The sequence below is a fragment of the Gopherus flavomarginatus genome, chromosome 9 (genome assembly GCF_025201925.1).
Source record: "Gopherus flavomarginatus isolate rGopFla2 chromosome 9, rGopFla2.mat.asm, whole genome shotgun sequence".
In the NCBI taxonomy this organism is placed as follows: Eukaryota; Metazoa; Chordata; order Testudines; family Testudinidae; genus Gopherus; species Gopherus flavomarginatus.
In genome coordinates, this window is record NC_066625.1 from 52,782,455 (window position 1) to 52,798,391 (window position 15,937).

The 15,937-nt window shown below is 44.4% G+C and overlaps 1 protein-coding gene across 2 annotated transcripts in view; it reads right to left on the reverse strand.

Annotated features, from left to right (window-relative positions):
- ZNF592 (zinc finger protein 592) overlaps nucleotides 1-13,815 on the reverse strand; it is a 90,747-nt gene extending 76,932 nt beyond the window's left edge. The window contains exons 1-3 of one of the 2 annotated variants that reach the window (XM_050966785.1): nucleotides 13,736-13,807; nucleotides 12,888-12,950; nucleotides 5,512-7,838 (exon numbers count right to left, since the gene is read on the reverse strand). In XM_050966785.1, coding sequence (XP_050822742.1) covers nucleotides 5,512-7,830 — 2,319 coding nt within the window. In that variant the 5' untranslated portion in view covers nucleotides 7,831-7,838; nucleotides 12,888-12,950; nucleotides 13,736-13,807. Of the gene's footprint in view, nucleotides 1-5,511; nucleotides 7,839-12,887; nucleotides 12,951-13,735 lie in introns of both variants that reach the window. The other variant, XM_050966786.1, reaches the window with a different exon arrangement.
- Between the last annotated feature and the right edge of the window lie 2,122 nt (nucleotides 13,816-15,937).

A 15,937-nucleotide genomic window follows, 5' to 3' on the forward strand; every position in this document is an offset into this window, starting at 1 on the left:
AGATCCAAGTGTGAACACACACATGCGCGCAATATACTAAATGCAGCAACTTTATGCCAACATAACTTGCGTCAGCAAAGTTTGTAGTGTAGACAGCCTATGTCAACAGAAGAATGCTTCCATCAATGTAACTAACCTTGTTTGGAGAGGTGATGTTCTTATACTAACGGAAAAACCCCTTCCATCAATAAAGGTTATATCTACAATGCAGGGTTAGGCTGGCATAGCTATTTTGGTATATTCTCGGCAGAGTAGACATACCCTTAGTGCTAACTATAGAAAAGAGCGGTTAACCAGCTTCAGAAACTCTCCAAAAAAGGGAAATTATCCCTCAGAAATGTGAATAACTGAATTATTTAAACATGCTTTATCAGAATCAACTCTCCAAACAAGAAGGAAGGTGTAGAGAGGAGGTGAAAAAGCAATAAGCGATAAAACAGGGAAGCTGACAGCAAAGGATACAAATTTGCATTTCCTGACTGGTGACAATTGATAGGGATGCTAAAGGCCGCAACGAAAAAAAGTCAAAGATCAGCAGGGTTAAGGCCAATAAGAAGGAATTCTTGAAATATATCCGGAACAAACAATCATAATGATATAGGTCCAACACAAGATAAGGATGGTAAGTAAAACTGCCAAAACGTGATGCAAAGTAGGTAGAAATTAATATTTCTGTTCTGTATTTGGATACAAGCAGGATGATATTTATATCCTACACTGATAATGAATTACTTTCTGTTGTCAGAGGTGTGTTGTCAGATGCTACCGGTGTGGTGCTCTGCTCTCTCTCTGTTGGTATCACTCGGCTGCGTGCGTGTGTTCCCTCTGTGTGCTGCCCCAGCTCTGCGCAGATAGCTGACACAGCAGACCCGAAGAGAACCCCCAATGACCACAGAGTCTAGTAAGGTACGAAGGCACGTCGGCCAGGTTTATTGCGCTCGGACACAATTGCAGTTCCCTGTAGGTTTCTGAGCCTAATTCAGGGCATACTACGAGAAAGTGCCTCTTGGCAATGGACTCGGCTCAGTTAGTGGCGGGACTTTTCACTGCCCCCTAGGCCGGACAAAGACATCGCCCCAGGGATACATTTTTATACACAGGTACAAACAAGTTACACATCACCCCTGACGTATTGAGGTGCAGCCCCTCTACGTAGTAAGGTACAACCCCTCTACGTAGCAAAGTGCCGCCTCTCACCTTGTAGATGTTGGTTCGATCAAAACAACTCTATCCATCGTATTACCCTTTTGCCTCTGTCATTGGGATGGGTCGGCCTGTTCCTTGTTATCTGTGTGGAATGTGCAAGTATGTGAATGTTCTGATCTCTAGTGTTCAGTACCTTTTAGGTACGTATCTTCTTGCAGCATCAGCCCTTTCCTTGCCAGCTTCTGCGAGCAGGGCCTGCCTCTGGCTCACAGCTTCACTCTGCTTTATGTTAGCAAAGTCTTGACCATCACTTTAGTTCAGGTCTCAGGCCTCATACTGGGCCTTTATCAGGGCCTTCACTTACTACACTTTCCATTCCATCGATAACTATGAGACATGACAAACATCAACTATTAAAATTAGGCATTTTAAAATCTGCAGGACCCAATAATTTACATCCAAGAGTATTAGAAGAATTGTATGAAGAGCTCTCTGAATCATTAATGTTAATTAATGGTCCTAGAATACTGGGGAAGCTCCAAAGGACTGGGAAAAGCTAATATTGTCCCAGTATTTAAAAAAAAGAGTAAAATGGCATGATCTACAAAGTATATGCTAGTTAGTCTGATGTCATTCCTGGACAAGATAATGGAAAGGATGATGTGGAATGCAATCAGTAAAGAATGGTGGTATAATTATTGCCAAGCAACATGGTTTTACAGTAAATAGGTCTTGTCAAACAAACTTCGGAATTTTTTGATGAGTACACAAGTTTGGTTGATAAGGTAACTAAGTTAATATACTTGGACTTCTGTACGGCATTTGACCGACATTTTGATATAAAACTAGCACTATGTAAAAATCAATGTAGACCTATTAAATGGCTAAGAACTAGTTAACTGACAGATCTAATAAAAAGTAAGTGTACACAGGCATTCACTACTCAACAAGAGTGTTTCTAATGCGGTTCTGGTCTTGCCACCAATACTATTAAATATCAATGATCTGGAAGAAAATATAAGATCATTGCTGGTAAAACCTGCAGATGACACAAATTGGTGGAGTGGTAAATAAAGATGGGGCTTATTCAGTTACATGCCCCAAAGTGGATCACTTGGTAAGGTGAGCTCATTCAAACTAACAACATTCCTTTTAACACAGCCAAAAGCAAGATCATACATCTAGGAACAAGGCCTGTAGGTCATGCAAGATGGAGGACCATATCCTGGAATGCAGTGACTTTGAACTAGACTTGGGGATAACAACTGATAACCAATTGAACATGAGCAACCACCCAGCACAATGCTGTAGCTAAGAGGGCAAACACATCCCTTGGATGTACAAGCAGTGAAATATCAAGAAGTAGGGAGGTGGTGTTACCTCTTTATACAGCATTAGTGACACTATTACTGGAATACTTCATCCAGTTCTTGTGTCCACACATCAAAAGGATATTGAAAAATGACAAAGGATTCAGAAAAGTGCTACAAGAATGATTTAAAGACCAAAAGGCTTAAGAAGCTCAATCTGCATAAGCTTCCCCAAGAAAAGGTTAAAGGATGACCTGATCATCGTCCACAAGTACTTACATGTGTAAGAGATTTCTGACAGTAGATGGCTCTTTAATCCAATGGTTGAAAGTTGAAGTTAGAGAAATTCAGACTCGAAATAATTTTTTAAGTCAGGATAGCTTATCAGTGGAACAATTTACCTATGGATGGAGTGGATTCTTCACCACCTGAAGCTGTTGAATCAAGACTTCGTATCTTTCTAGTTTATATGTTCTCGCTCAAATCCAAGTTACGGGTTTGAGGCAGATTTTACCAACTGAGGTTCTTTGGCCTGTGTTATGCAGGTCAGACAAGCTTAAGGGTCCTTTCTGACCTTAAAAATCAGTGAATCTTTGTCTAAGATTAGAACACTGGATCAAGTAATCCATTCCCTGCATGCAACAGAGGTATTAAAAAGAAAGAAAGAAATTAAAGCTCCTATACTGGGCCAGAGCAAGTCAAACTCCAGTTTAGGGCTCCCAATATATTTTTTAAATTTAAAATATTTCTAGGTAGAACACTGTAATGAGAGATTTGTAGCTGTATACCCCAGATCATTCAATGTGTCCATGCTAAGAATGGTCAGCCATGCTTCCAGAGCCGCCTGACAGCTTGAAGTCTTTGTTTATCGATCTAATTAAAGGAATTATATCTGGGGCATACCAGCACATACAATTTAGTAATTCTGGCAGCCAGAAATATATGGAAGGCGTTGTCTTTTTCTAAGGAGAAAAAGGACGGTTCTCTCCTCCTATTCAACTATGGCTGCTTGTGAGTATTTAATAAGGATGTTGTATGATCGATCAGACCCTCAAAGAATCAGACAGCATGGTCTTGGTATGCAAGAATGGAATATCTCCCTCTCCTTCGTACCTATGGGGAGGGCAGGCAAAGGAGAGGTAGAACTGCACAGATTCTCAGGCTCTGAAGGGTGGTATGCCTTAGAGTTGGAGACTAGTGATCACTCAGAAGGAAGAACCCCAGGGGAAAGCAGCAGGGCAGCAACGTCTTCAATTACGTAGGAAACGGAGTCTCTTGCTGAGAAGCAGACTGCACTGAAGTGCTAAACCACTTCTTTAATGTCCTACCAGAAGCCCTAGGCAGGCATGGGCCTCATCACAACACAGCCAAGAAGAGTCTGGCACAACTGTCAGACTGATGCTATTGCAGATACTGCACCTGGCCTCTCAGGGTATGTCTACACTGCAATTAGACACCAGCAGATAGCCGGTGCCAGTTGACTCACAGGGCTCAGGCTAAAGACTGTTTAATTCTGGTGTAAAGACTCTGGGACCATCTTACTGCAGGGTCCTCGAGCCCAGGCTCCAGCCTGAACGCCTATACCACAATTAAACAGCCTCTTAGCCAGAGCCCCAAGGGCTAGCTGCAAGTTTTGAATTGCAGCGTGGACGTACCTCCAGTCTCTCCTTTTCTATTTATGCCTTGCTGGGCTGAGTATGTTACCAGGGTCCCAGAGTTCAAAGTGCTGCACAAACAAAACCCACCTCAAAACATTACAAAAACCAGAAATTAAATATCATCACATGACTCCCCAACCTGGTTCTGTTAGAAATCAAAATGATCTTGACAAATTAGAAGAGCTCTGAAATCAAGATGATGAAATTCAATACAGACAAGTGTAAAGTACTTCACTTAGGAAGTACAAATCATATGCACAACTACAAAATGGGGAATAACTAGCTATGCGCTAGTACTGCTGAAAAGGCTCTGAGAGGCTATAATAGATCACAAATTGAATGAGTCAACAATGTGATGCAGTTGTGAGAAAAGTGAATATTTTGGGGTGTATTAATAGTGTTGTTGTATTTCAGACACAGAAAGTAATGGCACCACTCAGCACTGTCAAGGCCTCAGCAGGAATACAGCATCCAGTTCTGGGTGCCACACTTGAAGGAACATGTGGATGAACTGGAGAGAGTCCAGAGGAGAACAAAACAACGATAAAAGGTTTAAAAACCTGACCTATGAGGAAAGGCTAAAAAAAAAAAAAAAAAAAAGAAAAAAACCACACACACCTGGGCATGTTTAGTTTTTAAGAATAGAATATTGAGGGGGGACCTGACAACAGTCTTCAAACACGTTAAGGGCTGTTATAAAGAGGAAGGTGATCAATTGTTCTCCATGCCCACAGAAGGCAGGACAAGAAGCAATGGATTAATTTGCAGCAACAGTGACTTAGTTTAGATATGAGGAAAAACTGTCTAATTGTAAGGATAGTTAAGCACTGGAACAGGTTACCAAGAGAGGTTGCGCAATGCCCATCATTGAAGATTTTTATAAACAGGTTGGACAAACATCAGTAAGGGATGGTCTAGGTTTACTTGGTGCTGCCACAGTGAGGGGACTGGACTAGACAACTGCTCAACGTCCCTTCCAGCCCTACATTTCTATGATTCTAATTAATCTGTGCAATTCATCTTACAGTTTACACTCTCATCCTGCAAAGCATAGACAGTGAGTAACTAGTCATTAGGTCTGGTATTCATGTGCTCAGAACTGAAGACCAAACTTGTGTGCGATCGCCTGAGAGCCACAGAAAAATCATCAACTTTGCAGTCCATGACGCAGTGCTGTTGCGCACAAAGCCCAAAACTTCACTGGCAGTTGCTTTCTATTTTACTGTCCATCATCATCCTTAAATTTATGGACACAAGATACATTGACATACAGATCCCTATACAGAATTGCAAGTTTAAATAATTCAATTTCAACTATGTCTATTTTCTTTCGTTTTCAAATGGTAGTTACATTCCTATTGGGTTTAAAGGAGTTAAGATTTTAAAGAATTACTTACCAGTCCTTCATTATCTTCTGAAGTTCTCTGGAAGTGTGCTGCTAGAGCAACGTAATCCTGTGCCTGCTTGTTACATTCAAGACACTTCAGTCCATGACGGATTAGTCTCAATGGGTCTGCATACAGAGGCATGGCTGGGTGAGTGTTGATAGAGGTTCCTGTCCCACTCCCTGACGTAGCACTGGGTTTACATGAAGGAGAAGGGAAATGCAAAGTCTGAGGGGCCAAAGACACTGACGAGTTTGTAGGAGGTGGTGAAAACATTTCATCTAAGGAAATTGGTTTCATCAACAGCTGAGAACACTGCATAACCAATCCTTTGCTCTTGTGCTCTCTTGCATGTTTAAGCAAACTACACTTGTTAAAGAACAGCAGCAGAGTTGAACACTGAGTACACATGACTTCAATGTGGACACTTCGTCTACTATAGTGTTGAGTTAGGCTTTTTTCTAAGGCAAATGAATCTCCACATTCCAGGCAACAATACCCAGATGCAGGCAACTGAATATTGCTGTCAGGTGGTGGGCTGAGGTTTGGAGAATACACTGGCACAAGATTGTTACTGTTTAGTACTTTATTAAATTCCTCCACAATTACAGGAGCAGCTTTCTTTACTTGATGCACCAGTGGCACTGACATTTGAGTTAGCTGAGGCTGACTTCGCCTTTGCACAGAGGATTTTGCTGTGACAGAAGCAGCAACACTGTGTGGAACTAAATTGAGATTTGCTAGATGTACGGCTTTGGGAAGGAGGCTGGAAGTGGTGGGGTTAGATGGCTGTGTCACAGTACCCTGCTGCTGCCTCACATTATCTATTTTTATGGCATCACTGCCACAGTTTGGCAGGGGAGACGAAGACACATTGGGTGTGCCGTTGTCAGTAGTCTCTGTTTTCACATCATCTATACAGGGGCTCACAACATTTGACACTTGAACACCTGTGGCAGCTGCATTTTTGGTGGAACCCTTGCTTGCCTCATTTTCTGTGACTGCATTAGTATCAGGTGGAGGGAAGGACTTAGTAATCTCTTCCGTGGCCGAACCTTCTGCACATGACTCCTCAGGGGATTTGCCCAACTCTTCAGCTTCTGGCAAGATTCTAGTTACAGTTCTTTTAATTTCACCAGAAGACATCTTAATAGTTTTTATTCTAACTTTGGGAATAGCTGGCGGAGAGCCAGCTGCCATGGAGGGAGAGCCTTTTCCACTACTATCACTGCACACACTCCGAGGACTCTCAGGCTGCTTGTTGGCCTTTTTTACCACCTCTAGGGGGCTCCTTGGGCTCTTTGGTGACTTAGGCATTTTGGGGCTTCCTTTCATTCCATCTTTAAAATGGCCAGAAGGTTCTTTTATAAGACTTGTTTGATCTTCTTTTGGAATACATGCAACTTTTTTGGCCTGAAGAGCTACTAATGCAGCAACACAAGATGACAATTTTGAGTGAGCTGGCTTTAGACGTTGGCGAGGTGGGATTGATGAAGAAAAGTTCACCTCGGGCATAGACCCTCGGCTTTCCTTCAAGTTATTGTTGTGGAAGCTTCCAAATGCCAAGCCTTCTCCAAGGAAGTTGTTGGTATCCACTAGATCTTTGCTGGATTCTACAAATTTCTCTGCTACTCTGTCTTGTTCTTTTCTGCTCAATTCCAGCCTATTTTCTTGCAGGCTATGAATCTCCATCTTTTGTTCTTTTTTACAATATTGATCAAACATACTCAATTCTGGCTCTGGTAATTTCCTAAGTGAATCTAGAACTGAAGCCGCAGTTGGAATATACATTGGAGTTGGTGGGAAATATGAAGTTTGGGCATGTTTTGGTTTATCATCAATATTGTTCTCTTTGAAAGCATCCTCCGGTTCAGGGCTGGAGATAGGGCTGAACTGACTGAATGTGGGTAAAGGTTCTGACTTTGATTGGTCCAGTTTTTCAGAATAGTTTTTCGAACTATCACCATTAATAAAAGCAGAATCAAATTTCCCATAACTGTGCACTAAGTTATGCGCCTCTGATGGCAGATCAGACCCACGGAACCCATTGTGTAACAGGCCAGCTCCAAGGTGATTCCCCTCCTTCTCTGCTTCAAAGGACTCCTGACGACTTGTGTTCTTCACAATAACACTCACAACAGGGGTATCAGGCGCCGGCACTGAGTGGGACAAGGACACATTTTCATCTATACAAATTCCTGATGGCTTTAAGTGATTTTCATTCTCTTCAGCAGTTGACTGTATGGTCTCCTTGGCATCAAGGCTAGTTGGGTCTGGGATGTCAAAAGCAGCCAAAAGGTCATCGAAGTCCGGGGTTTTCATGTCGCCCATGATGAAAGCTGCAATTGAAAGCAAAACACACTATCAAAGTTTGTCTCTGGAAAAAAAGTCTATTAAACTCTTACTTGGATTTACTCTAACTGATGAAGAAAAAAATTAGGACTCTAGACACTATAGGGAAGCTAGGATGGGAACTTTCAACATGCTATCACTTAAACTTCCAGTTTAAACACCATGGGATTTTATTGTTCATTTGTAGATGGACTAACTCAGTGCCATTCAGCCTTTCTGGCCACAGGGCCTAATGTTTTACTTTAAAAGCCATGGGGCTGCAATCAAGACTGGGGAAGATCCTCTACTGTTCTGCTCCCTATAAACTGCTCAGGCAGCATAAGCCACCTGCAAATACCCTGCTCTGGATTCCCAACATAAAGGAGCCCCCAGTGGGCATCCAGCTGTCTCCTACATTCCCCTAGTAGAGCTGTGCCAGGCAGGGAGGGGGTGTAGCTGCAATGTGCTGTGGTCTGGCTACCCCAATTGGTGTATGGTTCCTTGGGACTACTGGCAGCTGGTGCAAGTTAGAACAGCTAGGAGTCTGCCTTAACCTGGGCTTGGGCAGAGAATCAGGGAGCTGTAAGTTGGTAGTTCTCAGTTTCTCTTCATCCTCCACTCCTATACTGCCCTGGATGGCTGTGTAGGAGAAGGGAACATCCAGCAGGGCTAGCTCAGTGGTTTGAGCATTGGCCTGCAAAATCCAGGGTTGTGAGTTCAATCCTTGAGGGGGCCATTTAGGGATTTGGGGAAAAAAATCTGTCTGGGGATTGGCCCTGCTTTGAGCAGGGGGTTGGACTAGATGACCTCCTGAGGTACCTTCCAACCCTGATATTCTATTCTATGATTCTTTCCCAGGTGCCCTCTATATTCAGGCAAAGTCAGTCAAACTCCAACCCTGCTCTCCCTAGGGCTCCCATAGCTTGAGGGGAAAGCAGCTAATGAAGCAATTGATGCTACTCTCCTGTCCCTCCTCGGGAAGCCAGTGGGGTAGCTGCAGCAGCTGCTGTTCCTGGAGCTACAGGACAAGCTGTGAAGTGCAGTGCCACGTTCCTCCTCCTTCCATAGGTATAGGGCTGATCCAAACAGTTCAGTGTAAAAAGTAAAAAATCACAAGGCATGGCTCAGGGAGCACTCCTCAATTGATCAAACACAGTCACCCTCAAGGACCACCAACGTAAGGCCTCAAGGATTACAGAATGGATACCTCTGGACAAACTCAAAAGAGAAACTAGTATGATCTGCAAATAACACAAGCTGTTACTTCCTGGAACGGTTACAGTGAAGCCAGACCTGAAGTATTTAGTACTGCCAATCACCTGGAGAAAAGCCAGAAGCAATTGGCCAGCCCAAGAGAAACAGCATTGAAAAATGAGAGCCCTGGTTTCTGCCAGCACAACCTAAATAATAAAAAAGTCTTTACTAAATATTTTAGTATGTTGTGTACAGCACCTTGAGCACTCAGTTGGGGATTACTGTAAGAGGGCCGATCCTATAGTCCTTAATTAGCTAATAAAATCATTGAGGAGTTTTGCCCGAGTACAAATAAAGAATCATGCATAGAAGTCATAATCTAAACCAAAAGTTTCTGAGCATTTCTTTGGTTATAAGAGTCTACAAAGGAAGGTACAGATTACACAGGCACTGATTGCAGCTTCACAATTAACGTTATAACTGAGTTTTCATTATAACCTCCTCTAACAAACAAGAGGTTTGCTATTACTGTTAAGAAGGAATAAATACCCTCCCCCTCACCCCACCCAGTAGTTGTACATGTAAATTCATGAAATATTTAAGTTATTATACCTTAAAGTAAGACTTTTCTAAAATTAAGACAACTCATGTTTTTTCAGCCACATCTAACTTAAAAATGGCAAGTTGATGAATCCAGAATTGGTACATACTGTATGCACACCACTTGTGCAGAGGGTTCTTTTGCCCAAGGGGATGGGGGGAAATGGATAAATTAAACAAAGAGGTTGTTTCCATTTTTCATTACTAATGACTAACACCTTCTCATAGAAGCCACCACTTAACATTTTTATATTCCCTTCCAGAAAGCTGGTCCAAGGAACAACTTCTATGTGAACTGACAACGAAACATTGCACTTTTGTTACATAACAATGGAACATACGGAATGGTCTTTGCTCTCTCTTCACCCCACTCTACCACTTCTGTAGTGAGACAAAACTAAGTCAATCATTAATCACATTAATTATTGTGGGGCCTCAGGACCAATGAAGAATTGGTCCTCATTGTGCTAGACTCTGTACTAACACTGAGTAGCAGATGGTCCCTGCCCCAAAGAGCTTAAAAAGTAAACAGAGAAGACAGATACAGACTGGGCAGAGCTGAGGGTGAGGAAGGGATATCACACAGAAGCAGAGTGAACAATAGGAAAATGAAAATGTCATTTTAGTGTCAGGCTTACTAAATTTAGGGCTTGTCTACAAACAAAGAGCACTGGTTTAATTAAAGGTTTTAAAATGTAGTTTAAACCAGTGAAAAGGATTTATGGATACTTCTTTTGGGTTTAAGAGTGGCTAACTTTGGGTTAGACTAAGCCTGTTCTAACTGACCTAAACTAAAGCAAAATAAGATCATCTACACGGGGGGTTGTACCAGTTTAAGACCATACCTTTAGTTAAAACAGTGTAATTCTGTATTTAGACAAGCCCTTGGAAGTTCAGATGATGATCCATACAGCACTTAAGAACAGTGCCAGTAAATGGGGAGTTATCATGCACCATAAGGACTACAGCTGCTGGCAAGAAGCATAGTTGTAGGCTCTTCCCTTACTTTTAGAGGGAAAAATCTGTGCCAGCTGGAAGATAAGACCAGACATCCTTCAGTTTCTGGCACATAAGTAATTATACAATGAAGACTGTTCATTCCTTACAGCATAATATCCATGTCTATGTACAGAAAGTAAATCACCACATCATTTAAAGCACATAAAACTTTCTATGATTAAAAGATTTCAGTGCACCAAGACATATACAGAATACTTTAAACAAAAGATTTCATGAACAGCATGGTACGCAGTCTAACCTCCTGGCCTGTTGCATCTCCTTTTCCTAGCTTTAGCTAAATCTGCAGATTGCAGTCCACCAATTTGTACTGAAAACTAGAATGTTTCAGAGCACTATATTTGGCTCCATACATGTCAGAAGCATCACACAGACTGGGCTTACTAATAAGGCTGTAATCTTTGTCTGCATTGCTTATTTTCAACTGGAAAGGGGACCAAGGGCCAGGTTTTTTAAAAGGATTTAGGTACCTACTGGAATTTTCAAAAGCACTTTAGGTGCTTAGGGACATTTTCAAAAGCTTTTAAAGTGGCAGATAGGTGCTCATGTACATTTAAAAATTTGGTCCTAGATAACTAGAGTAGGACAAGAACTGGGACTCACCAAATAAAGCTTTATGGAAAATAGTCTAGTGTTTGCAGGAGAGTCTGTGTACATATTTAAGTCCCACAGCAGCTTAATTTATATACTATCTCTGTTGTACAGAGTATAAGTCTCTCCTTTGCTCATATTGCAATATTTCTTCATAAAAGTTTATTGTAAGATGATATAATGTTATATTTTCTCAGAGTAAAGCAGAATCAGCCTCAGAATCTGGAGAAAACTGAATATTTCCAGTCAAAGAGATTTTAAAATAACCAAAAGTTTAAAGAGAAGTAAAGTGTCAAATATTTCTGTGTATTCCTAAATACTGAAAAGAGAATCAAGTTATAATCCAATGTATTAAAGTTTCTATTGTACCTTCTGCATTATTGAATAATAAACATTTATCATTCTTATATAATGTGAGTGCTTGTCACTGGAATGGATGAAAAAAGTACGGGGACAGAAATTTTTAAATTACAACTTAAAAAAATGGAAGAAGTAGAAATTTGCACAGACATGTAACAGGTCATCATACAGGCTGATAAATGACAATTACTTGCACAATAACCAAGTCTAGCCAAAAACCAACCAAGCAAGAATATACATTTCAACAAGGAGGCACAGGGAACCAAAAGGAGACAAAGATCTTAGCTCTTAAACTCTCGAGGGCACTGAAGGAACTATGGGTCAGGTAGAACTGTAAACTCACAAGGCCCTTTGCAACATTTAAGCTCCAATACACTTTGAATTCCAAAGGAGTTACTGTAATATCAATGCCCCACATGCACACTATACTAACTTTTCACCAGGAGCATTATTTCTGTGGACCTTTTGAGATCTGCAGACTTTATAGTAATATGTAATATTCTGTTCGAAGAGGAAGTTCAAGATTGCCATCTAATATTAAACTATGAAAACACAGTTATACCAAGGTAGGTTACAGTCCTAAAAAGCTAAGTATTTAGAAGTATGCAAGTTAAAGGACAATAGAAAAATAACAACCAATGGCAGCTCTATATGAGAGTTCTGAAGCCCAAAAGCCAGGCTTAATTTTGTAGACAGGGCAGTGGGGGAAGGCAAAATCTCTTGGCCAGCAGAGTACTTTCAGAGAACTTGGAGATCAGGATCATGGACTTAGTAAACACAGAGAGTGTATAACAACTGGCAGTAGAAGATGAAGCTGAGTTTGTCAAAGGAGACATTCATCTAGGGAATATCATGAAGGAGTGGGATTAGTCAGCTGGGAGAGCCAAAATGGAAGCCTCCATAACATGTAGGGATGGATTCAGGTTTCAAAATTTTAATATACAGTAAAGTACAGGACACACAGAGTAAAAGAACAGTGTAGGCAGATCCCAAAACAAACTCCTTGGTCAACTTAATTTACATGGCTTGGTGTGAATGTGGCTTGTTCATTCACCATACGGTCCGGGTAGACAGTTCTGTTCTAGGCCAGCAGTTCTCAAACTAGGGACCAGGGACCTCATGGGTCCTTAGAAACTGCACATGGGGTCTGCAAAATGTCAACCATCACGCCAAGGATAGTTAGACTCTCCAATAAGAAGCAGGTACACCCATCTCACTGATACCTGTAAGTGCTCTTGTACTCTTTTTCTTAAAGCATTACTAACAGTACATGTTTATATGAAGTACACATATACCATTGCCAAGCAGTTTCTCAGCTGGAGGTCCATGATTAACATTGTATTTGAAAAGGGGTCCATCTACAAAATAAGTTTGAGAACCTCTGCTCCAGGTGACCAAACTCTGGTCTGGAAGTGGCAATTTCTGGGCTCTATCCCTTACTCTGCTAGTGACTTGCTGTGTGCCTTTGGGCAAGTCACTAAAACTGCTCTGTGCCTGTTCCCCCACTATGAAGCAGGAACCTCCCAATTATCTACCTTCATCAAGAGCTTCAAGATCAAAAGCAAAACAGAGACTAACCCCCAGAGCAATACTGTTAGGCTAAAGCCAACCCCCAGGATCCAGATGGGCCATCCCGGTGGGAAGGCCACACACACTGCTCAGTGGCCTTCGTCCCAGGCGGAGGCAGAGGGGAGAAGTCTTTCTACCCCCAGCAGGTAGCAGTGCCTGTCCCACCGGCCAGGGAAGATCTCTGTGGGGCCAGGCAGGCCAGGGTACAGTCACAGCCATTCCCTAGGGCGGGATGTGCAATCAGTCCGTCCGCCCGCCCCACAGCGTGGGCAGAGCAGATTAGGCGGTCTCCTGTCCATAGGGCTGGAAGTGTTTTGTGGGGCTGGCGGGAGTCCGCCTGTCTGTCTGTGCGGCCCCATGGGGCTGGCAGGAGAGTCACGTCAGTCTGTCTGTCCACCCAGGGGCCGGCGGGGGGGGGGGGTCCGCCTGTCCCGGGAACTGGGGGAGGGGAGCGGCAGTAGCGAGTCCCGCGAGGGGTGCTGGTGCCCGTCTGTCAGGGCAGAGAGCTGCCCGTCTGCGTGGGGCTCGGTGCGCCCGCGGGGGTCAGTGCCCGGCCCGGCCGAGCCGCACTTACCAGCGCAGGCAGCTCCTCCGGGGCCCGCACAGGCCTCACCCAGCGCCGGGCAGCAACGGCCGCAACATGGCGGCGGTGGGGCGGGGCCGGGCCTGGGAAGACCGCCCCGCCCCGCCCCTTTGGCCCCGCCTCCACTGCCCTGCCGCGCCCCCCGGGGACCGCCCCGCCCGCGGCTCTCTGCCCTGCCCCGCCTCTCCCCCGAGAACCGCCCCCCTCGCAGGGACCGCCCCCCCCGCGGCTCCCTGCCCTGCCCCAGGTCTGGCTGTTCTCCTCGGCGCGGCCCCGGTCTCGCGCCCTGGACCCCTCTCCTCCGCGCCCACCTCTCGCGCGCGCTCCGGGGGCTCCCCGCTCCGGGCTGTGACGGGCCGCGAGAGGCCCGCGTGCAGCGAGTCATCCCGTCATTACGGCCGGCGGGGGCCGCGCCAAAGGGGGTTGCCCGGCGAGCCGGGCTTGGGCCCGGGGACAAGCCCCAGAGCACAGCCCCTTCCCCGGGAGCGCTGCCCGCTGCTACCGCGCGCTCCAGCAGGCGCCCTCGTGCTGGGGTAACGGCTCCGACGTTGGGAGCAGAGCGCCGGCTGGTGGCGGGGCTGGGGACTCCGGCTGCGCTGCCCGCACTGCTGTGGCGCAGAGCCTGGTGCGGTGTCTGCGCTGGCGAGCGGCCCGAGAGCCGCTCCCGGGGCTGAGAAGGCCCAGGTGGTTTGTGTACCTCATGCCCCCGTCTGGCGTTCACCGCAGGGGGGAATCCACAGGGCCTTGTCTCCAGCAGCCCGTCACGAGAGAGCTACTCAGGTGTGTGGCCTCCCCGGAAATACCCACCTTTGTGGCAGTGAAGGCAGAGCCCCAGTCTTCAATAGTGTAAGCACAATTCCCCAGTCAGTCAACAGCATGGCTAGGTATCTGTGCACCCTGAAGGTGGGATGAATGTAAGGCCCTGAGACTGCAGTTCAGGGAGGGGTGGGTGCTTTAGATGGAGCTCTTGAAGTCATTGTGATGACACAATGAGGTACCAGCCTCAGAGGGTGAAGATCTTCATATCACGATCATCCTTTTTTCTTGTGTGCTTTAAAGATGACCTTCAAAACTTTTGAATCATTCTCACAGCCTTGGCCTGTTATTAGCAGGCAGGTTTTTAAGACCTCCTAATAATTAAAACAGCAACAAAACAACCTTCTGTCTTTTATTTCTCTTTGGAATTTGCCTTTTGGATGCACCCTGTCCCATCAGCAACTTGTGTAATTTCTGTGAAATAGTGACATCCCAAATCTGAGCTCCTACTATTGTGAATTTTATGCCTTCCCATGCTTTTTGGGCCAGGACACAACAATGTAGCAACATATAGGTGTGATGGGTTTCCCCCCGGGGGGGGCACTTTGAACTGGGGTTCTACTGAGCCCACCTGATCCACCAGCCTAGGCTCCCTTTAACTATACTGCTGTAACAAGCTGCAGACCTGCTCCTGGTCTCTCACCTTCACCAGCATGCATACAGGTAGGGACACTCCCAGCTGTTGTAACATGCAAACAGGCTTTCTGATTAGCCCCTACATGGGAAGGCTTCAGCTAATGAAGTGCCCAGATGCTCAAGTGGATACCCACCTCTGGAGTGCAAACCCAAAATTGTATTGTCTTGCGCTGCACAGAAAACTATACAGTGTATGTGATGTTGCACTCTAGATGTTTGTGGAAATATGATTATGAGTGTAAATATAATATAACTGGAATATGCTTTATACAAAAGGTCTCTTGTAAGGGATCATTACAAATCTTACAATCTACTGTGTGTTCAACCTATTTGTGTGACTATATCATTCTTGTATCTGAAACTAGAAATATGAAGTATTACTCTGAAGTCCTATTGTAACTATGCAAAGTGTGGGCAATTAATGGTGGCTCCCCTTAACTAGGACAATTGGTTCTAAATGATTCTGTCTACTTGTAAGCCTTCCTGTACATATGGGTGCCAGCCAGTGTGTTATGAAGTCTTACAGGACATGTGAGCATGTCACATGATACTGGAATCCATCTTAAACCTGGTGCTTTTCCATTTAAAAGGAAGGGTAGGAACCCAGAGAGAGAAACAAAGGATTCCTGCCTCATGCCAAAGATATAAAAGGGGGTGGAACAGAACAAAGGGGCCTGCCAGTTGTGAGAAAGCCCCTAGTTACCATCTGACTGGGACTAACGAGAACTGTAGCGGGGAAAG